The sequence below is a fragment of the Taeniopygia guttata genome, chromosome 31 (genome assembly GCF_048771995.1).
Source record: "Taeniopygia guttata chromosome 31, bTaeGut7.mat, whole genome shotgun sequence".
Lineage (NCBI taxonomy): Eukaryota > Metazoa > Chordata > Aves > Passeriformes > Estrildidae > Taeniopygia > Taeniopygia guttata.
Window position 1 is genome coordinate 146916 of NC_133056.1, and position 22438 is coordinate 169353.

A 22438-nucleotide genomic window follows, 5' to 3' on the forward strand; every position below is an offset into this window, starting at 1 on the left:
TTGAGGGGAAAACACCTCCTTTTCTTGGAGTAAAAAACGTTTTTAGGCAAAATCTTTTTTAAAGGATTTTTTTCGGTAATTATCCCTTTTCAAGAGGGAATATTCCTTTTTGAGAACAATTCCCCCATCCCCAGGAGGTAAATGTCTCATTTCCTGAGATAAATCTCTTTTTTTTTTTTTTTTTTTTTTTTGAGGGGGAAAAATTCCTTTTTGGAATAAAAACTTCCTTTTTGAGAAGAAACATCATTTTGTCTTAAGAAATGTCCTTTTTCCTGAAATAAAAACCTCCTTTTTGAGCACTCCTCCCTGACGTGATTATACCTTTTCCAGTGGATAAAAAAAAACATATTTTAAGAAAATTCTTTTTCCACCCTTATAAAAGTTTTATTTTCTTTGAGGGATTTTTTTTGGTAGGTTGTTTTGTTTTGTTTTCTTTGAGGGGAAACTCTTGCTTTATTGAATAAAAACTTTAATTTTTTTGAGGTAAACATCTTTTTTCCTTAGGAAAACCCTCCTCTGTGCAGCAAATTTAAGGCAAATAACCTTTTTCTAGAGGAGAACTCATCTTTATTTTTCTGAGGAAAATTCCTCCTTTATAAATCCTTTTTGTTTTTTGATGTAACTCCCTCATTTTTCTAAATTGAGGCAAAATTCCTCTTTTATTTTGAGTAAAAATATCCTTTTGGAGGGAAAAAAGTAGTTGATGTGGGGATATATGTGGTTTTGGACGGGTTTTTTGAAGAAAAAACTTTTTGAGGTCAATACCCCTTTTTCTGAGGGAAAAAATTCATTTTCTGATGATACTTACCCTCCACCTTTAATGCGTATCACTAAAAAAAATCCTTTTTTTTGAGGTAAATCCCTTACTGTTTTGAGAAAGTCTCCCTTTCCCTTAGGAAAGCATGGTTTGGTTATTTTGAAGGAAAACACACTTGGTTTTGAGTAAAATCTTCCTTTTTTTTGAGGCAAATACCCCTTATCCTGAGGGAAAACCCCACCTTTTTCAGGGAAAAAAAAAAAAACAAAAACAAAAACCATCCCTGAGGCAATTTACCTTTTTCAGAGAAAAACCCTCCTTATGTGAAGAAAAAAAATCAAAACCTTTTTGATAAAAATCCCTTTTTTTCCTGAGGTAACTTTGCCCTCATAAAGTCTGGCGCCGGGTTTTAGAGCCGTGAGGGAAACACTCCTCATCCTGAGGGGAAAACCCCACCTTATTCAGGAAAAAAATCCCAATCTCTGAGGTAAATACCCCTTTTCCAGAGGAAAACCTGTATGCAAAGAAAAGAAATCAAAACCTTTTTGATAAAAATCCCTTTTTTTCCTGAGGTACCTTTGCCCTCACAAGGTCCAGCGCGGGGTTTTAGAGCCTTGAGGGAAACACCCCTCATCCTGAGGGGAAAAACCCACCTTTTTTCAGGAAAAAAAATCTCTGAGACAATTTACCTTTTTCAGAGGAAAACCTTCCTTGTGTGAAGAAAAAAATCAAAACAATTTTTATAAAAATCCCTTTTTTCCTGAGGTAACTTTGCCCTCACAAGGTCCCTCGTCGGTGCCAGGTTCTAGAGCCAGCCTTGCGCCCCCGGATTTAAAGCCTTGGAGCAAATACCCCTTATCCTGAGGGGAAAAACCCACCTTTTCCAGGAAAAAACCCATCCCAGAGGCAATTTACCTTTTTCAGAGGAAAACCTTCCTTGTGTGAATCAAAAAATCAAAACAATTTTTATAAAAATCCCTTTTTTTCCTGAGGTAACTTTGCCCTCACAAGCCCCCTCGTCGGTGCCGGGTTCCAGAGCCGCCCCATTCACCCCGCTGTACCGGGTTCCAGAGCCGCCCCGTTCAGCCCCGCGGTACCGGGTTCCAGAGCCGCCCCGTTCAGCCCCCGGTACAGGGTTCCAGCCCCGTTGTGCCGGTTCTAGACCGCGCCGGCCCAGCCCATCTCGTCCGCCAGCTCCTCCTCCGCCGGCGGCCTCAGCGGTTCCTCGTCGCTGTAGACAGCGGGCGCGGGCGGGGTGCGGCGCCGGGTCAGCAGGTCGGCGGCCGCGCTCTCCATCTCGTCCATCGTCATGTCGCACGCGTCCGCGATCTCACGCTTGGCCACCGCCACGAACTTGGGGTCGCGGGCGAACAGCCCCAGCCCCTCCGAGATCAGCACCTGGGTTGTGGGGGGCAAGGGGGAGGCGCTGGCACCGGAGGCGTGCCAGTGTCCTCCGGTGTCCCTCTCCTTACTCGCTGCCTCCACCAGGCTGCTGGCCAAGCCTTGGGGTGTCCCCAGTGTCTCCCCTCACTACTTCCACCAGGCTGTCGGCCGAGTAAAGTCACCCCATGTGTGCCCCCCGTGTCCCCCCACTCACGGCCTCCACCAGGCTGTCGGCCGAGCCTCGGGCCAGGGCATCGTGGGGCCCGCAGGGCCGCAGGCGCAGCGGTGCCGGGGGGAACCAGCGGTTGAGCGGGGGCAAGCTGCCCCCCGCCGCCGGAGCCCCCTCCACCAGGATGAGCGGCGCGTACAGAACGTGCCCGCGGGCCGGGGCTGCCCAGGCCTGCGAGGAGCCTCCCAGGCGCCACGTCTCGGAGCTGCCGTAGCCCTGGGGGCGAGAGGGGGTCAGTGCGGGGGTGGCACTGTCACAGTGTTCCCCCACCTCGTCTGTCTGCCCCATCTCCAGCAGTACCTGCGGGCGGGCAGGGCCGGGCGGGCCCGAGGGGTTGTACGTGCCCGGGATGGGCTCGTCTTCGCAGCTACCCTGGCGTCGCAGGCACTGGATGGTGAAAGAGGGCTTCCGGCCTGGGGGCAGCGGGCAGGGTCAGCCCCCGGCCACGGACCCTCCGGAAAACCGGGCAGGGTCATCCACCCTGCCTAGAGACCCTCTGGACTACCGGAGGGCACCAAGCAGGGTCACTTTCCCCGGCCACGGACCCTCCGGGCACCGGGCAGAGTCACCCCCTCAGCCAGGGACTCGCCGGGATACTGGGGGGCACCGGGCAAGGTCCCCGGGCAGAGTCACCCCCTCAGCCAGGGACCCTCAGGGGCACCGGGCAGGAGCCCTCTGGGCTATTGGAGGGCACCAGGCAGAGTCAGCACCAGCTTTAGGAACATTCTGGGGCACCTGTGGGCACGGGAAGGGGTCAGCCCCTATCAGGGATCCTTCCTGGGCCACGGCGGGACACCACCCTCCCCATCGGGGCACCACGGAGGGTCATCTCCCCCTGCCATCAGCCCCAGGGACCTCCCGGGGATACCGGGGAACCGTCCCGGGCTCGGTCAGCGCTGCCGGGTGCGAGTATGGAGGGTGTCGATGGAGGTCCCGGCCCCTCCTTTGCCCCCCGGCCCCGCCGTACCCGCGGGGGTCGGGGGCAGGAGCCGGCGCCGTTTCAGTTGCTGCCCCTCGCGAGCGCCGCCGAGCGCGAAGTGCCGGGGGGGCAGCGGCAGCGACCCCCCCCGGGGCAGCTCCGCCGCCCAGCGCGGGGGTCCCGGTGTCCTGGGGGGAAACAAGGCGGGTCAGTTGGGGCTGGGAACATCCCCTGGGACACCTCCCAGCGCGGGGTCAGGGGGTGGCAGGATCACCCCGTCCTGGGACGGGTCCCTCCAGTGCCCCCTCCCCAGTTACAGGCACTGGGACATCGTCAGGGCGGGCGGGACGCCCCCTCCCCAGCTGCAGGGACCTCTCCAGATGGGGCTGTCCCCCAGCGGCTCGGGGGTCGCGGTACCTGTCCCCGGCCCAGCGGCGCCGGGCCGGTGCCGAGTTCTCCAGGTCCTCATCGTGGCTGATGTCCCCCGGGTCCCCTCCCGGCTCCTCCGCATCCTCGGCGGGCGCTTCCTCGTCCTGGTCCCCACCGTCGGAGCGCCTCCTGCGCACAGGGCCATGGGCACCCCCCGTCCTCCCCGGGACCCCCGCCCCGTGTCGGGGGGTCCCCAGCCCCCCGTACCTGCTATGGGAGGGGGGCGCAGGGTCCTCCCGTTCGGTGGGAGCGGGGCTGGGGACGGGGGGCGGCTCTGAGAGCAGGGGGGAGCCGGGAGCAGAGCCGTAGAGCGTCTCGGGGGCCTGCGGAGAGAGGCGGGTCGGTGGGCGCAGCCATGGCACAGGTGTGGACATTCGGTGTGGATTTTGGACAGGTGTGGATGGTGAGCATGGCCGTGGCACAGGTGTGGACATTCGGTGTGGATTTTGGACAGGTGTGGCCGATGGGCGTGGCCGTGGGACAGGTAATTTGGTGTGGATTTTGGACAGGCGTGGCCTGTGGGCGTGGCTAGTGTGGGACAGGTGAGGCTGGTGGGCATGGCCAAGGGAAAGGTGTGGTCGGTGGGCGTGGCTCACTGCGTAGGTGAGTGGCTCCTCCGAAGGGGCGTCCCCGCCCTCGTCCCCCTCCAGGTCACTCAGTGCCCGGCGCATCTCGGGGCCCAGCGCCTGCAGCGTCTGCAGCCCAGCCTGGGGGGACACAGGAGGGTCGGGGGGGGTCACCTGGTGACACCTGGGACCCCCAGCCCCGCCCCAGGGGGAGGGGGTCGCACCTGCAGCGCACACTCGTTGCTGGGGCCTGCGCTGGCGCCCAGCATCCCCCGCTCCTTCCGCCGCCGGAACTTGCGGAAATAGTCCTGGATCAGGAAGGTGGCGTAGAACTTCCCGACGGTGACCTCCTCCTCTGGGGGACACGGAGGGTCAGGGGGCAGCGGGGCTCTGAGGGGACAGGGCAGGGGACACGGCCCTCACACACCCTCGGGCGGGGGGATGACCTCGTCCAGCAGCTTCGGCTTCGTCCTCTTCCAGATCTTCTTCACCACAGCCCGAAGCTCCTTGTTGGCCACATCCAGGTTCCCTACAGGGAGGGGGGACACGCAGCCATGACTGTCACCCCCTGCTGTCCCCTGCCCCCTCCAGACCCTTGTGCTCCCCACCTTCCGTCTTGATCTTGAGGGAGGTGCGGACCAGGGCGAAGAGCGTCGCGTTGAAGGTGACGGTCCCGTCTGAGTTGAGGGGCATGTTCATGGCCACCAGGCGCTGGGCAGGGGACACGAGGGGGTGAATCTGGGGGGGCTCCCCGCAGGAGCACCCCATATCCCCCCCCAAGGACCCCCCCAGACCTTGCAGGCCACGCGGTGCGGGCAGAGCTTCCCAAAGCCCAGCGGGGGCTGGATCCGGCGCAGCAGCGTCACCACGTCCAGGTGCTTGATGCGGCCCCTGGGGAGGGGACACAGGAGGTCATGGGTGGCCTGGCCACCTGGCCTCCCCTGCAGCTGGGGACAAGGGGACAGTCACACACTTGGCCGCGGGGTCATACTCGGACCACACGCGCTTGAACTCGTCCAGGTGGTGCGGGCCCAGGATGGACCAGTCGCGTGTCAGGTAATCAAAGTTGTCCATGATCACAGCCACGAACAGGTTGATGATCTGGGGGGGCCAAGGTGGGGCTCAGGACGCCCACAGGGGTCCTGAGGGGCGTGGGGCAGCGCTGGGGCCATGGGGCAGGTCCCGTGGCTCACCAGGAAGGCGCAGAGCATGAAGAAGCTGATGAAGTAGGCGATGGCGAAGTTGCTGCCGCAGGTGAACTCTTCCCCCGGGCCCGCATCCGACTCGGGGTCGCAGCGTTTGCCCGGCAGGCTGGCCAGCATGATCTCCTGCCATGCCTCCCCTGTGGCACACCTGCACCCACGGGACACACCTAAACCCCTGGGGTGCACCTGTACCCCTGGGGCACACCTGAACCCCTGGGGGACACCTGCACCCCACGGGAGACACCTGAACCCCTGGGGCACACCTGTACCCCTGGGGCACATCTGTACCCCTGGGGCACACCTGCACCCCTGGGACACACCTGTACTCCTGGGGCACACCTGCACCCCACAGAACACACACCCCTGGGGCACACCTGCACCCCACAGGACACAGGTACCCCTCTGACACACCTGCACCCCTGGGGCAGATCTGTAACCCCCTTCATGATTCACCGAGAGGAAGCTCCCAAGTTCCATGGGAAGCCCAGAGCCCCCCAGAACCCCCCAGAACCCCTCAGAGCCCCCCAGAACCCCTCAGAGCCCCCCAGAACCCCTCAGAACCCCTCAGAGCCCCCCAGAACCCCTCAGAGCCCCCCAGAACCCCCCAGAGCCCCCCAGAACCCCTCAGAGCCCCCCAGAACCCCCCGGGCCCCGTCCCCACCTGAAGAGCAGCAGCACGGCCTGCGGGAAGGTCTGGAAGTTGTTGTTGCGGTTGATCTGGGTCCCATCCTGCAGTGCCACCTTCCCGAAGGTCTGGGGGGGACACGGGGGGCCTGGGTGGCCGGGGGCTTACAGGAGACCACCCCCCACATCCTTCACCTGCCCCCGGGGCCCCTCACCTGCATCCCAATGACGGCATAGATGAAGAAGATCATGGCGATGAGCAGAGCGACGTAGGGCAGGGCCTGGGGATGGAGAGGGCATCAGGGGGTGCTGAGGGGTCCCCCCTCCATGTCCCCTTTCTCCTGTGTCCCCCACCGTGTCCCCCCCACCCCACCTGGAAGGACTTGACGAAGGTCCAGAGCAGGGTGCGGATGCCCTCGCCCTTGGAGAGCAGCTTCACCAAGCGCATCACGCGGAAGAGCCGGAAGAAGGTGATGGAGATGCGGGAGCTGTCCTCCGAGCTCTGCGGGGAGCGGGTCAGGAGCACCCCAAAACCCCTGCGCAGCCCCCCCAGAGACCCCCAGCTGGGGACACCTCCCCGTACCTCACCAACGTGCCCCCCGTTCTGTGACAGGCAGATGGGACGACGGAGATGGATGGAGATGATGGAGGAGATGATGGAGATGAAAATGACAGAAATTATGGAGACAGACAGATGGACATGAGGACATGGACAGAGGGAAACCCAGGCATCCACGACTGCCCCAAAACTCCAACCTCCCCTGAGCCAGGGGACGAGGAGGGCGACTCACGTTGACCTCGGTGACGGCGATGTCCACCACGCTGCCCACCACGATGAGGGCATCGAAGGTGTTCCAGGCATCGCAGAAGTAATGCTGGGACGAGGGGCAGGTGGTGAGGACCCCCTGTCCCGTGACCCCCCCCTTGTGTCACCCCCGCTGTGTCACCCCCCCATGACCGGCGTACCCGGGGTTTGAAAGCGATGATCTTGAGCACCATCTCCACGGTGAAGAGCCCCGTGAACACCATGTTGAGCAGGTCCATCACGTAGTTGAAGGGCTTGGACTGCTCGTAGTGCTGGGGGGGGACACGGGGGTCTGGCATTGTCCCCTCTGTGACCCTCTGTCCCCCCAGGTGTCCCCCCGAACCTGCACGGCCAGGGCGATGGTGTTGAGCAGGATGAGGACGAACATGATGTACTCGAAGGCGGTGGAGTTGACCATGGCCCACACGCGGTACTGGGTGCGGTTCTTGGGGATGTAACGGCGCAGCGGCTGCGCCTTCAGCGCGTACTCCACACACTGCCGCTGCGGGGACAGCGTGGGGACAGCATGGGGACACTGCAGGAACACGGCCACCCCACACACTGCCGCTGCGGGGACAGCGTGGGGACAGCGTGGGGACACTGCAGGGACACGGCCACCCCACACACTGCCGCTGCGGAGACAGGGGACAGCGTGGGGACAGCATGGAGACATGGCCACCCCACTGCCACCCCACACACTGCCACTGCAGGGACACAGGGACAGCACAGGGACACTGCAGGGACACGGCCACCCCATTGCCACACACTGCTGCTTGAGGGGACAGCAGGATGGCAAAGGGACACTGCAGGGACACTGCAGGGACACGGCCACCCTGCTTCCTCTCCAAACACCGGCTGCAGGGACACCCTGATGGCACAGGGACACCACGGGGACACAACTGCTGTGGGATCAGGGGGATGGCACGAGGACATGGGGACAGCACAGAGCCAAAGGGACACCTCAGGACCGAGGGGACACCGCAGGGCCAGCCACGGCCAGAACGTCCCCACACCTGGTTCTTGTCCAGCTCGCAGTTGCGGTACTCGCTCTCGCCCTGCGCGCGGAAGGTGATGATGACGAAGCCCACGAAGATGTTCATCATGAAGAAGGCGATGACGATGATGTAGACGATGAAGAAGATGGAGATCTCCACGCGGTAGTTGTAGATGGGCCCCTGGTTCTCGGCGTTGGCGTCGATGGCCTTGTACAGCAGCCTGGGGTGGGGACACGCTGCTGGGGGTGTCCCCGCGGGGGATGGCAGTGTCCCCGTGCCCACCCCCGGGGACTCACGCGGGCCACCCCTCGAAGGTGGACACGGTGAACAGGGCCATCATCCCCGCCAGGACGTTGTCGAAGTTGAAGTCGCTGTTGAGCCAGAGGCGCTCGCGGACCGACGGGTGGGACACGTCCCCATCCTTGTACACCAGGAATGTCCCCCTGGGACGGGGACACGGGGACAGCAAGGGTGAGACACCCTTTGGACACTGCCACCACTGACAGTGGGACGTGTCCCCAAGGGTGAGACACCCTTTGGACACTGCCACCACTGACAGGTGGGACATGTCCCCAAGGGTGAGACAGCTTTGGACACTGCCACCACTGACAGGTGGGACATGTCCCCAAGGGTGAGACAGCTTTGGACACTGCCACCACTGACAGGTGGGACATGTCCCCAAGGGTGAGACAGCTTTGGACACTGCCACCACTGACAGGTGGGACATGTCCCCAAGGGTGAGACAGCTTTGGACACTGTCACCACTGACAGTGGGACATGTCCCCACCCTGGTACACCAGGAATGTCCCCCTGGGATGGGGACATGGGGACAGCAAGAGACACCCAGGAAGAGCAACATCGGGACCCATGGGGACACAGGGACAGCAGTGTCCCATCGGGACACTGGCACCAGCAGGGGGTGGGACACCGTGGGGACACCGGTGGGGTGGGTGGGGGTCAGGATTTGAGGCACAGGGCTGAGTTTGGGGTGTGGGGACATTTTTGGAGGTGACGCTCACTTGCACTCTCCCGGCGTGTGCTTGGCCTCGTCGGTGCAGCTGTAGAACTTGCCCTGGGGGGGTCGGGGGGTCAGGGGGACCCTCAGCCCCCTGTGGGGGTGGGGACCCCTCAGAGGGGGGTGGGGACGCGCGGGGTCACCTTGAAGAGCTGCACCCCGATGCAGGCGAACATGAACTGCAGCAGCGTGGTGACAATCATGATGTTCCCGATGGTGCGGATGGCCACGAACACGCACTGTACCACATGCTGGGGACAGCGACGGGGACAGCGGTGTCACCGGGACAGGGACAGGGACAGTGGTGTCACCAGGACAGGGACAGGGACAGCGGTGTCACCAGGACAGGGACAGGGACAGCGGTGTCACCAGGACAGGGACAGGGACAGAGGTGTCACTGGGACAGGGGGACAGGGACAGCGGTGTCACCGGGACAGGGGGACAGCAACGGGGACAGCGGTGTCACCGGGGCACGGACAGGGACAGTAGTGTCACCGGGACAAGGACAGCGGTGTCACCGGGACAAGGACAGCGGTGTCACCGGGACAGGGACAGGGACAGGCACAGTGATGTCACTGGGGCATGGGGACAACAGAGATGCTGGGGACACCAGGACAGGGGGACAAGTGAGTGACTGAGGCCCCTGTGTGCTGGGGACACCTGTGACACCGCTGCCTTGGGACATTGGGGACACAGGGACAACAGGGACCCCTTTGCCACCGGCGGCATGGCACGCTGGGGCCCCCCAGTGCTCCCAGTCCATCCCAGTGCTCCCAGTCCATCCCAGTGCTCCCAGTTGCCCACCTTGAGGCCCTTGGCCCGGTTGATGGCTCGCAGAGGCCGCAGGACGCGCAGGACCCGCAGGATCTTCACCACCGAGATGGCGCTGGAGCTGCCAAGAGACACACCAGTGCTCCCAGTAATGCTCCCAGTGCTCCCAGTAACGCCCTCAGTGCCTCCAGAAGCACTTCACTGTTTCCAGAGTCCCCAGCAATGGCCCCAGTGCCCCCAGTGATGTTCCTTGTACCCCCCCAGTGCCCCCAGTGAGGTTCCTCGTACCCCCCCAGTGCCCCCAGTGTTGAGCCTGGCCCCTCCCAGTGCCCCCCAGTGCCCCCAGTGTTGAGCCTGGCCCCTCCCAGTGCCCCCCAGTGCCCCCAGCAGCGCTCCCAGTGCTCCCAGTTGCCCCCAGCTCACTGCATGCCGAAGGAGATGAGGGAGACGCCGACCACCAGCACGTCCAGGAGGTTGAACCAGTTGCGGAGGAAGGAGCCTTTGTGCAGGAATCCGCCGAACACCGTCATCTGTGGGGAACGGGAGCCCTGACCTGGGGACCCCTGTCCTTGGGGGCACCCCAACCCCAGGAACCCCCTCCCAGAACCATGGGAACCCCCCAAAAATCCCAGGAACCCCTCACCCAAACTACGGGAACCTCCCACCCCCAAAACCCTGGGAACCTCCCAAACCCCAGGAACCCCCACCCCAAACCCCAGGAAGCCCCACCCAAACCCCTGGGAACCCCCCACCCCAAATCCCAGGAACCTCCCAAACCCCGGGAACCCCCACCCCAAACCCTGGGAACACCCCAAAACCATGCGAGCCCCCTCCCAAAACCCTGGGGAACACCCCCAAACCCCGGGAGCCTCCAAACCCTGGGGAACTCCCCTGAACCCTGGGAACCCCCAAAAACGCCATGAAGGCCCTGAAACACTGGGGAACCCCCAAAACCAGGGGAACCCCCACCTCAAACCCCGGAGACCCCCCTCTGTACCTTGAGCAGGATCTCCACAGTGAAGATGGAGGTGAAGGCGTAGTCGAAGTATCCCAGGATCTGGGGGGTGGGGAGGGGGAACGGGGTGACCCCGACCCCTCCCAAACCCCCCCAACCTCCTGGACCCTCCAAACACCCCCAGAGTCCCCCTGAACCCCTCCTTGCCCTTCCCAGCCCCCCCCATTTCTGACCCCAAATCCGGATCCCGTGTGGGGTGAATTCCCCCACAGCCCTCCAGTGCCCCCAGTCCCTCCCAGTTTGCCCAGTAGCCCACGTGGTTGCGGGGCGAGTGGGCGCGCACGGGGTCCTCTGCGGCCAGGGAGATGCTGCTGAGGATGATGAAGACGAGGATGAGGTTGGTGAAGATGTGGTGGTTGATCAGGGCGTGGCACTTCACCCGCAGCCTGCGCCAGGCACACGTCAGCTCCCAGTCCCACCAGTGCTCCCAGTCCATCCCAGTGCTCCCAGTCCCCCCCAGTGCTCCCAGTCCATCCCAGTGCTCCCAGTCCCCCCCAGTGCTCCCAGTCCATCCCAGTGCTCCCAGTCCATCCCAGTGCTCCCAGTCCCCCCCAGTGCTCCCAGTCCATCCCAGTGCTCCCAGTGCCCCCAGTGCTCCCAGTCCCCCCAGTGCTCCCATTCCATCCCAGTGCTCCCAGTCCCCCCAGTGCTCCTAGTCCATCCCAGTGCTCCCAGTCCCCCCAGTCCCCAGTGCTCCCAGTCCATCCCAGTGCTCCCATTCCATCCCAGTGCTCCCAGTCCCCCCCAGTGTGTCTCCAGTCCCAGTCCCCCCACTGCTCCCAGTCCATCCCAGTGCTCCCAGTCCCCTCCAGTGCTCCCAGTGCTCCCAGTCCCCAGTGTTCCCAGTCCCTCGACTGCTCCCAGTCCATCCCAGTGCTCCCAGTCCCCCCCAGTGCTCCCAGTCCATCCCAGTGCTCCCAGTCCATCCCAGTGCTCCCAGTCCTCCCCAGTGCTCCCAGTGCCCCCAGTGTTCCCAGTTCCCCCAGTGCCACTCACGGGTTGGTGCTGCTCAGCACGAAGAAGGCGCTGCCCTCGGGGATCGGGGTCACCTTGGGCTTGGGGGCCTCTTCCAGGGACTCCAGCCGGGCCCTCCCCAGGCTGTCACGCTCCCCCCGGGCCTCCTCGTCACCTGCAAGGGACCCCGTGTCCGGTCACTGTCACATCCCCCCTCCAGGGTTCCTCTGTCCAGGTACTGTCACCTGCCCAGGGACCCCCACCCCAGCCACTGTCACCCCCCAGGGACCCCCACATCAGGGCACTGCCACCCCCCAGTGTCCCTGATGCCGGGGCAGGTGACACTCACCTTCCTCCACCTCTTCCTCCTCCTCCTCCTCTTCCTCCTGCGGCTGATCCCCCTCAACCTGGACAGGGGGAGCGGTGAGGGCTGTGCAGACTTTGGGGGAAGGGAGGGACCCCCCAGAACCCCCCAGACACGGTCACCCCCCGAGACCCCCTCACCTTCACAGCCACGTCCTGGCTCTCCGTCCCCGCTTCCGCCTCCCCGGCCTTGTCCCTGGGTTGGGAGAAAAGGGGGGCTCACACAGGGGGTCCCAGGGGGTGCCCAGGGGATGGGTGGCCCCCCAAGGTCACCCCCAAAAACAGCCCCGGGGGTCCGGGCTCACTTTTTGTCCCCCCCCGAGTTGATGTTGTCACCGTCCGCCAGGTTGTCCACGGCAATGGCCAGGAAGACGTTGAGGAGGATGTCTGAGGGGAGCAGAGGGCTCACCAGTGCTCCCAGTCCCTCCCAGTGCTCCCAGTCCCTCCCAGTCCCTCTGATGCTCCCAGTGCTCCCAGTCCCCCCCAGTACTCCCAGTGCCCCCAGTGCCCCCAGTGCCCCCAGTCCCTCCCAGTGCCCCCAGTCCCTCCCAGTCCCTCCCAGTGCTCCCAGTCCCTCCCAGTGCCCCCAGTCCCTCCCAGTGCCCCCAGTACCCCCAGTACCCCCAGTCCCTCCCAGTACCCCCAATGCACCCAGTGCTCCCAGTCCCTCCCAGTACCCCCAGTCCCCCCAGTCCTTCCCAGTGCCTCCCAGTCTCTCCCAGTGCCCCCAGTCCCTCTGCTGCTCCCAGTCCCCCCAGTGCCCCCAGTCCCTCCCAGTCTCTCCCAGTGCCCCCAGTCCCTCCCAGTCTCTCCCAGTGCCCCCAGTGCTCCCAGTGCCCAGCCTGCCCACGCACAGTTCCCGCAGATGAAGAGGATGACGAAGTAGACGCAGACAAGCATCCCGGGGAACACGGGGCCGCCGTAGGCCATGATCCCATCATACATCACCGCGTTCCAATCCTCCCCCGTCAGGATCTGGGCGAGTTGGGGGTCCCCAAACACCAGGGGCACCCCAAAACCTCAGCGCCAACCCCAACCAGTGCTCCCAGTACACCACTGCCTCCCAGTTCTGAGAGCACGGCATCACCGCGGAGTGGCTATAGGGTGGGGATGGGATGGTTTGAGGGGGGTTCATGGGTTTTGGGGTCTCCCCACAGGTTTAGGGGACCCACAAGATTCAAGGTCCCTCACAGGTGTTGGGATCTCTCACAGCTTTTAGGGTGTCCCACGGGTTTGGATGTCTCCCACAGATTCTGGGGTTCCCCATGGTTTTGGGGTCTCCTCATGGCTTTAGGGTCCCCTGTGCATTTTGGGGTCTCCCCACAACTCTCGGAGCCTCCTTTGGGGTTTTCAGGGTCACCCTGCAGGCTTTGGGGTCCCCCCGAGGTTCCCCCCAGGTTTTGGGGTACCTGGAAGACGGTGAGCAGGGCCTGCGGGAAGGTGTCGAAGGTGCTGCGCTTGGTCTGCGTCTCGTCGAAGCTGAAGCGGCCCCCGAAGAGCTGCATGCCCAGGAGCGCGAAGATGATGATGAAGAGGAAGAGCAGCAGCAGCAGGGAGGCGATGGATTTCATGGAGTTCAGCAGGGACCCCACCAGGTTGCTCAGCGACGCCCAGTGCCTGCGGGACACGGGGGTTACTGGGAGCACTGGGAAGGAGATGATGGATGGATGATGGAGGATGGATGGATGGATGGATGGATGGATGGATGGATGGATGGATGGATGGATGATGGATGGATGATGGCTGGATGGATGGATGATGGCTGGATGGATGGATGGATGGATGGATGGATGGATGGATGGATGGATGGATGGATGGATGGATGGATGGATGGACATTGTGGTGTCGTGGTGTTGGAGTGTCCTGGTGTTGGAACACTGGGGTGTCCCAGCGTTGGAGTGTCCCAGTGTCGGGGTGCCCCAGTGTCGAGGTGCCCCAGTGTTTGGGTGCCCCATTGTTTGGGGTGCCCCATTGTTGGGGTGCCCCAGTGTTTGGGTGTCCCAGTGTCAGGGTGCCCCAAGGTTTGGGGTGTCCCGTGCGGTGGCCCTGCGGTGCCAGGCCACGCGCTGTCCCTCACCGGGTGACCTTGAAGACGCGCAGCAGGCGCACGCAGCGCAGCACGGAGATGCCGAGCGGCTCCATGGCGCCGCGCTCCACCAGCGCGGTCTCCAGCACGCCGCCGCACACCACGAAGCAGTCGAAGCGGTTGAAGAAGCTGGCGAAGTAGCAGGAGGGGCCCAGCGCGTACAGCTTCAGCACCATCTCGGCGGCGAACAGCGACAGCAGCGCCTTGTTCGCGTACGCTGCGGGGAGACACCGGGGGGACGCACCGAGTCACCGCCCGGCGAAACACCGAGAGCGGGACGGGCCCGCCGAGCTCTGGGAGTGACGGGGAGCACCGTGGGATGTCAGCGGGGTGTTGTTGGAGGGTACCGGGGGGTTCCGAGGGGTTTGAGAGGTGCTGGGGGGTGTCAGGGGGCACTGGGGGGTGTCAGGGGGCACTGGGGGGTGTCAGGGGCACCCGAGGGTCTGGGGGGCACTGGGGGATGTTGGGGGGTACCGAGGGGTTTGGGACGCCCTGAAGGATGTTGGGGGGTACCGAGGGGTGTGGGAGGTGTCAGGGAGCACTGGGGGGTGCCAGGGGTACCTGAGGGTTAAGGGGGCCCTGGGGGAAGTCAGGAATATTGGGGGGTTTGGGAGGCACTGAGGGGTTTGAGAGGCACTGGGGGGTGTCAGGGGGTACTGGGGGGTGTCAGGGGCACTTGGGGGGGTATCGGGGCACCCGAGGGTCTGGGGGGCACTGGGGGATGTCGGGGGGCACTGGGGGATGTCCAGGGTTACCGGGGGGTCCCGGGGGCTGTACCCTGTGTCTCGGTGAGCCAGGGCGGCTGCCCGTGGTGCTCGGAGGCGATGGTCAGCGTGTTGAGGAACACGAGCAGCAGCACGGTCCAGTAGAAGGACACGGATTTCACGGCGGCGCGGCAGCGGCGGCGCCACAGGCGGTTCAGGCGGCGCAGGCGGCGACTGGGGGGCAGCAGGGGGGTTTGGGGGACAGAAACATCCCCCCGTCACACAGGAGGAGGGAAAGGGAAATGAGGGGTCACACAGAATCAGAAGAAACCTCCGAGATCACCGAGTGCAAGCCAGCCCTGACACCTCACCTAAAGCAGGGCATCCAGTGCCACACCCAGGCTTTTTTAAACTCATCTTTCCCTAAAAACCTTTTCCTAATATCCAACCCATATTTCCCTTGGGGCAGGGTGGATTTAGGGGCAGGGAGGGACAAGGTAAGGGGGGGAATTTGGGGAACGTGGAGGAATTTGGGGTGATGAGAGGGGGTGGGGGACGTAGGAGCAGCAGGATTTTGGGGACAGAGGAGAGGTTGGGGGGGGACAGAGTCCCTGTCAGGTGGGACGGGTTGGGAGGCTTTAGGGGGGCCCCACTGCAGCCGTCCCTCCATTTTTTCCACACCCCTCATTCTTCTCCTCACTCACCAGAATTTTGTCTTTGTAATTTTGCCCCTGGGGAGAGAAAAGCAGAGTTACCCCAAAATTTGGGGATTCTGGGGGAGTCCCTTGGCCATAGGGGGATATCTGGGGGGGGAGGGCTATATAGGGGTGCTGGGGTCAGATTTGGTTGGAGGGGGCGTAGAGGGTCCCTGGTTGAGGTACCTGGGGGTGATCATAGGGGTGCTGGGGTCAGTTTTGGGGTCCTGGAGGGAGTATGGGGGATCCATGGGGTTATGGAGGGGTCTCAGAGAAATTTGAGGTGCTGTGGGGGTCAGTTCTGGGGGTCTCGGGGGGCATCTGGGCGTGCGGTCACTCAGGCTATGAGTGGTTTTGTGGGTGTGGGGTTTGGGGTCCTGGGGATCTGTGGGGTGTCACGGGGATCCGGGGTCAGTCCCCGGGGCTCACAGGCAGCGGTCGCAGGCGGTCGGCGGCGCCTCCTCCTCCCCCACGGTCTCCGTGTTGACCGAGGTGGTCTCGCTGCCCGGGAGGCTGGCTGGGGTGGGGGGCACCGGTCAGCCCGGGGGGCATCTGGGGGGTCTGGGGTCAGGGAATGTGGGTGCCCAGTCCAGGGAACTCAGGGTGTCCAGGTCTGGGGTCAGGGAATTTGGGGTGTCTGGATTCAGGGAATTTGGGGTGCCCACTTCAGGGAATTCAGAGTGTCCAGGTCTGGGTTCAGGGAATCTGGGGTGCCCAAGTCTGGGGCATTTTGGGGTACCCACATTCAGAGAATTTGGGGTGTCTGGATTTGGGGAATCTGGGTGTGCTCAGATCTGGATTCACGGAATTTGGGGTGTCTGGCTTCAGAGACTTTGGGGTGTCTGGGTTCAGGGAATCTGGGTGTGCTCAGATTTGGGTTCAGGGAATCTGGGGTGCCCAGGTCTGGGGGATTTAAGGGTGCCCAGCCCAGGGGATATGGGATTGTCTGGGTTCAGGGGATCATGGTGTGCCCAGGTGTGGAGAATTTGGGGTGTCTGGGTTCAGGGAATTTGGGGTGCCCAGGTCTGGGGGATTTGGGGTGCCCTGGGGGTACCATGGGTGTCAGTGGAGTGACTCGTGTGGCGCAGCCACTTCAGCCGCGGCTTCCGCTTCCCCATCAGGTCCTCAGCGGTCAGACCTGTGGGAAAGAAGGGTCACAGTGGTTTGGGGGATGCTCAGGATTTTGGGGGGCCCCCATAACTGCCCCCCAGCCCCACTCACGGTGCTTCTCATGCTCCCCCTCTTCCTCATCGCCCTCCAGCTCGGCCTGGGTGATCCAGTCCATGTAGCCCCGCAGATCCTCCTCCAGCTGCTGCTTCTCCCGCAGCTTCTGGAAGTCCCCGCGGGCCTTGGCCTTCTCTCGCTCCTTGGAGAATTCCCTGGGGAGGGGGGCACAGGTGGGACCCCCAAACCCGCCAGGGACACGGCTCAGCCCCACTGCTGACCCACGGCCCCGCCGGTGGCTCCTCACCCGCTCAGCACCCCCAGCACCAGGTTGAGGACGAAGAAGGAGCCGAAGATGACGAGGCTGACGAAGTAAATCCAGGGCAGCTCGTGGCCCATGGCGTCCTGCATCTGTGGGGGGAGATTTGGGGTGATGGGGTCACCCCAAATCCCTCCTCACGTGAGGCCAGTGACACCCCACAGAGAGTTTGGGTCTCTGCACTGGTCCTGGGGTGGTTTTGGGGGATGAGGGATGTGTGTGAGAATTTGGGGGGGCTCAAGGTGGGTGTAAGGACTTGGGGAGCTCAGTGATTTGTGTGAGGATTTGGGGGGGCTCAGGAAGGGGTTGTGAGGATTTTGAGTGGCTCAGGGAGGGGTTATGAGGATTTGAGGGGCTCAGGGATGTGTGTGAGGATTCAGGGGGGATCAGGAAGGGGTTGTGAGGATTTGAGGGGATCAGGGATGTGTGTGAAAATTTTGGGGGGCTCAAGGTGGATGTAAGGACTTGGGAAGCTCAGGGATAGGTGTGAGGATTTGGGGGGATCAAGAAGGGGTTATGAGGATCTGGGGGGGCTTGGGAAGGGGTTGGGAGGATTTGGGGGGGCTTGGGAAGGAGTTATGAGGATTTGGGGGGGCTCAGGAAGGGGTTATGAGGATCTGGGGGGGCTCAGGGATGTGTGTGAGGATTTGGGGGAGTTCAGGAAGAGGTTATGAGGATTTGGGGGGGCTCGGGAAGGGGTTATGAGGATCTGGGGGGGCTCAGGGATGTGTGTGAGGATTTGGGGGAGTTCAGGAAGAGGTTATGAGGATTTGGGGGGGCTCGGGAAGGGGTTATGAGGATCTGGGGGGGCTCAGGAAGAGGTTATGAGAATTTGGAGAGGCTCAGGGATGTGTGTGAGGATTTGGGGGAGTTCAGGAAGGGTTTAGGAGAATTTGGGGGGCTCGGGGGGTCTCACCCAGTAGAGCACATCAGTCCAGCCCTCCATGGTGATGCACTGGAACACGGTGAGCATGGCGAAGAAGAAGTTGTCGAAGTTGGTGATGCCGCCGTTGGGGCCCTCCCAGCGGCCGCGGCACTCGGTGTTGTTCTGCAGACAGGCGCGGCCGTGCCCCGAGAAGGCGCAGGGAGAGGGGTCATCCTCCGACTCCAGGTCTGGGGACAGGCGACAGCGGGCCCTGGGGACAGCTCCCGGCAGGGCGCTGCCTCTCACTGCCCTCGCTCCGCTCCTGGCCCCGTGGGTAGCTCCTGTTCCCGCTGACCATTCCTGTCCCCGCTGACCATTCCTGTCCCCGCTGAAAATTCCTGTCCCCGCTGACCATTCCTGTCCCTGCTGACCATTCCTGTCCCCGCTGAAAATTCCTGTCCCCGCTGACCATTCCTGTCCCCACTGACCATTCCTGTCCCCGCTGACCATTCCTGTCCCCAGGCTTCTCTTCCAGCTGCACAAACTCAGCTGCTGTCCCCACTCTTGTCCCTCCTGGTCCCTCACACCCTTGATGTTGTGGGGGCTCAGGGGTGTGGTGCCAGCCCCAGAACCCTGCTGGGGTGCCCTGGGGAGGTGCTCAGGGAATTTAGGGGGGGTCTCAGTGTGTTAAGGACCCCCAGAACCCTGCTGGGGTGCCCTGGAGGGGTGCTCAGGGAATTTAGGGGGGGTCTCAGTGTGTTAAGGACCCCCAGAACCCTGCTGGGGTGCCCTGGGGGATCCTCATTGCTGGGAGGGGGGTGGTGTCAGGAGTTTTAGGGGGGTCTCAGTGTGGGTGTCCCTGGGGGACCCTGGTCCTTGGTCTGGGGCATGTGGGAGCACTGAGGGACTCCTGAGGATGTCCCAAAGCTGGGGGGACCCCCGGGGTGACCCCCCCGTGCCTACCAGAGCCGATGAAGAAGCAGGTCTTGTGCATGCGGCCGATGAAGAGCTCGAGGCCGATGATGGCGTAGATGATGATGACGAAGAGCACGAGCAGCGCGATGTGCAGCAGCGGCACCATCGCCTTCATGATGGAGTTGAGCACGATGTGCAGGCCTGGGGAGGGGCACGGTGGGGGAGGGTTGGCAGGAGGCTGGGGGGGCACCCCAAACCCCCCGTTTTTCCCCCGGGCTCTCACTGGGGACGCCAGAGACGAGGCGCAGCGGGCGCAGCACGCGGAAGGCGCGCAGGGCCTTGACGTCGAAGCCGCCCGGCTTCCCGCTCATGTGGTGGGCATCGCCCGGCTTGTGGGACACCTGCTCCAGGATCACGCTGAACAGCCTGGAGGGACATCGGGGGTCACACAGCTCCGTGCCCCCCTCCCTGTCCGAACTCAAAATGCCCCTCAGACACTTTTGGGTGTTCTGGGCCCAGGTCAGAAGCATTTGAGACCCTGGCAGGCAGCTGGGAACAGCTGTAATTTTGGGTTTGAGCCATGGAACGATTTACCAACCTTGCAGGAAAGAACAAGAAGTCACAAAAGTTTAGATATTAGAGTAGAAGTAGCCACAAAGTAAAGGGAAGAATTTTTGAGTGCTGTACAAGGGGGTTTTGGTTTTGTACATGGGGGTCAGAGGTTTTAAGATGGAGGGATTTGGGCCTGTCCTGTCCTCCCTCTTTCTCCTTCCTCACCTCCATGTTCTGGGTGATGTTGGCACTCACAGATTGGTTTAGAGTAGAAAGGCACCATTTAATATAGGTAATAGGCATTGGGGAAAAACTATAAATATTTATCATGTGATGTACCATATAAAAGACAGCAGCAGCCCTGGGCTGGGGAGAGAAGAAGCAGTCGGGAGTCAGAGAGGATGTCAGGGTGTGTGTGTGCCTCTGCCTGAGCTGTGAGCAAACCACAGCAGCCCCAGAAGAAAATCTTTTAGATAACTTGCAATAAACTGCCTTGAGACCGAACAACAGAGACTGCTGAGCCTTTCTTTGGAAGCACGGCTTGGAGGAGACACTTTTCCACCCCACGGAGCCGCCCCGACCCAGGGCGAGCCCCGGCACTGCCCCAGCTGTCCCCGGCCCCGGGTGCCCCTCACCCCACGATGACGATGACGAAGTCCAGCAGGTTCCAGCCGTTGCGGATGTAGGCGCTGGGGTGCAGCACCAGCCCGTAGGCGATGATCTTCAGGAACGTCTCCACCGTGAAGATGATGAGGAACACGTACTCCACCTGCTCCTGGGGGGGTACAGAGGGCAGGTGGGGGGTCAGCACCCCCTGCTCCAGGGGCACACGGGGTCACTCAGTGTCCCCTTCCCCTTTTGGGGAGCCCCCATTCCCCGACCGCTTCTCCAGGAGGGCATTTCAGGACACCTCCATCCCCTCACTGCTCACAGTGTCCCCTTCCCTGGGGATCAGGGACATCTGAGGACCCTCACTGACCCCTCCACCCCTTCCAGCACCCCCTGGGGACATTTGGGGTTCCCCCTGCCAGCATCCCCTTCTCCTGAGGAATGAGACAGGGATATTTGTCCCTTTTTGGGGACAGGGGACCCTTGGGAACCCCCTTGCATCCCCTTCCTTTTGGGGACAAGGACACTCGGGAACCCCCTCAGCCCCTCACACCTTCCAGTGTCCCCTGGCTAAAAGGGACAGGAACATTTTGGGACCTCCCCTGACCCTCCCTTTGCCCGTGGACAAGTGACAGGGACGTTTGGGGACACCACCCCATCCTTTGGGGGTCAAGAGACAGAGCTATTTGGGGTGTCCTGCCCCAGCATCTCCTCCCTCGGGGTGACCAGGGACATTTGGGCTCCTCCAGCCCCCTCCCAGTGTCCCCTTTGTGGGTGACTGGGGCGGCTCAGCCGGGATTAGGCTCCCCCCGGCCCCCCCCCGGCGCCGGCAAAGCGGATTAAGGCAGCGGCACGGGCGTGTGCCAGGGGACACGTGTGACACAGAGTGACACAGAGTGACACAGAGTCCCCACGGCCACCTCCCCAAGGTGGGACCCCTGCCCAGCCCCCTGCCCAGTCCAGGGTGGGGCGAGCCCCCGTTTCCCAGCACCAAACTGGGACCAGCGAGTGCCCCACGGGCACTGCCAGGGCGAGGGGCGCCCCCCGTTCCTGGGGGGGTCTGGGGGTGCTCACCAGGTTGTGGTTGGAGGTGTTGGAGTCGTCCTCGGGGAAGGGGATGTAGACCCCCAGGGCCACGCAGTTGGCAAAGATGGTGGCGAGGATGAGGATGTCGAAGGGCCTGGGGGGAAGTGAGGGGCACCAGGTGTGGGGGGCCCCCAGACCCCTTGAGACCCCCCCCTCACTTCCCCTCCATGGTGCTGATGGCAGCCCCCAGACCCCCCAAGCTCCCCAAGCCCTCCACTCCACTATTGGCAGCCCCCAGACCCCCCAAATTCCCTGAGCCCCCCCTCACTTCCACTCAATTGGCAGCCCCCAGACCCCCCTAAATCCCCCGAGCCCCCCACTCACTTCCACTCAATTGGCAGCCCCCAAGCCCCCCGAGCCCCCCTCACTTCCACTCCACGATGCTGATGGCCGCCCTGCGGATGGGGTTGTTGAGGCGGAGGCAGAAGAGGGCGCGGGGGGAGCGATGGACGCCCCCGGCGCCCCCCTGGGCCTTGTGCTTGGGGTGGGGGGGGCGGCGCTGCCGCTGCCCCGGGGGGGTCCCCACGCCCGCAGCCCCCCCGGGGCCATCGCCGGACCCCCAGCCCAGCGGCTGCCCCATGGCCTCGGCCAGGGGGGACAGATCCTTGGGGGGCCCTGCGGAGGGGAATGGCTGGTCAACGACCCCCCCAAACCTTTCCGGACCCCCCCAAGACCCTCTAACCTCGGGACATCCCCAGCCACGCCCGAACACCCCAATCCCACAGAGCAGAAACCCCTCCGAGTCCTTCCGGAACCCCCAAACTCCTCCTGTCCACCCCCAAATTCCTCCTGGATCCCCTCAAATCTTCCTGCACGGCCCCCCCAAAACTCTGTCCAACCCCGGGACCACCTGGACACAGAGTGACCACCCCGGAACAGCCCCACCCACTGGGGGTGCCCCCCACCCCAACCTTCCAGGACACCCCCAACCCCTTCTGGACCCCCAACCCTGCAAACCCCTCCCACCCTGAGACCCCCAGACCCGCAGTGACCCCCGTCCCATGGACCAGAGACCCCCCAAAACCCTCAGGGACCCCCCTTGTACCCCCACTTTCACCCAGGAGCCCCCCCCAGACTCACCCTCTCCGTTCTCCTCTGACTCTGACATGGTGGGGGGCTTGGGGGGTGTTCCTGGACAGGTGGGAGCACCTGGGGAGGGGCGTTTAGGGGTGTCCAGGAAGGTTTGGGGTACCCTGGAGGGTTTGGGGTACCCTGGGAAGGGTGGGGGGAGGGTGTTCCAAAGGACTTTCAAGGGGATTTGTGGGGTCTGTCGGGATTTGGGATCATTGAGGGGATGGGTTGGGGGGCTCTGGGGGGTCGGGGGTGTTTGGGGGGGTGTCGGGGGTGTTTAGGGGGGCCAGGGGGTCTGTGGGCACCGGGGTCTCTCCCCGGGGCTCGTCCCCACTCGTCCCT

The 22438-nt window shown here is 62.6% G+C and overlaps 1 protein-coding gene across 1 annotated transcript; it reads right to left on the bottom strand.

Moving 5' to 3' along the window:
* Positions 1 to 1720: 1720 nt before the first annotated feature.
* LOC121468467 (voltage-dependent L-type calcium channel subunit alpha-1D) lies at positions 1721 to 22133 on the bottom strand. The gene is given in 47 exon segments (XM_072920201.1): positions 1721 to 2155; positions 2355 to 2585; positions 2670 to 2782; positions 3337 to 3476; positions 3706 to 3846; positions 3925 to 4040; positions 4314 to 4424; positions 4508 to 4638; positions 4711 to 4812; positions 4892 to 4994; positions 5078 to 5174; positions 5257 to 5384; positions 5477 to 5636; positions 6150 to 6241; positions 6328 to 6393; positions 6486 to 6614; positions 6904 to 7012; positions 7014 to 7189; positions 7261 to 7419; positions 7931 to 8132; positions 8209 to 8355; positions 8932 to 8984; positions 9071 to 9178; positions 9732 to 9819; positions 10122 to 10228; positions 10696 to 10755; positions 10970 to 11099; positions 11710 to 11867; positions 12027 to 12074; positions 12172 to 12226; positions 12336 to 12417; positions 12885 to 13005; positions 13440 to 13647; positions 14108 to 14333; positions 14894 to 15054; positions 15525 to 15551; positions 15945 to 16032; positions 16570 to 16653; positions 16737 to 16894; positions 16987 to 17090; positions 17915 to 18111; positions 18827 to 18979; positions 19062 to 19204; positions 19966 to 20105; positions 21014 to 21119; positions 21394 to 21640; positions 22106 to 22133. Coding segments are annotated over 47 exon segments (5973 nt in total). The 3' UTR covers positions 1721 to 1915.
* Between the last annotated feature and the right edge of the window lie 305 nt (positions 22134 to 22438).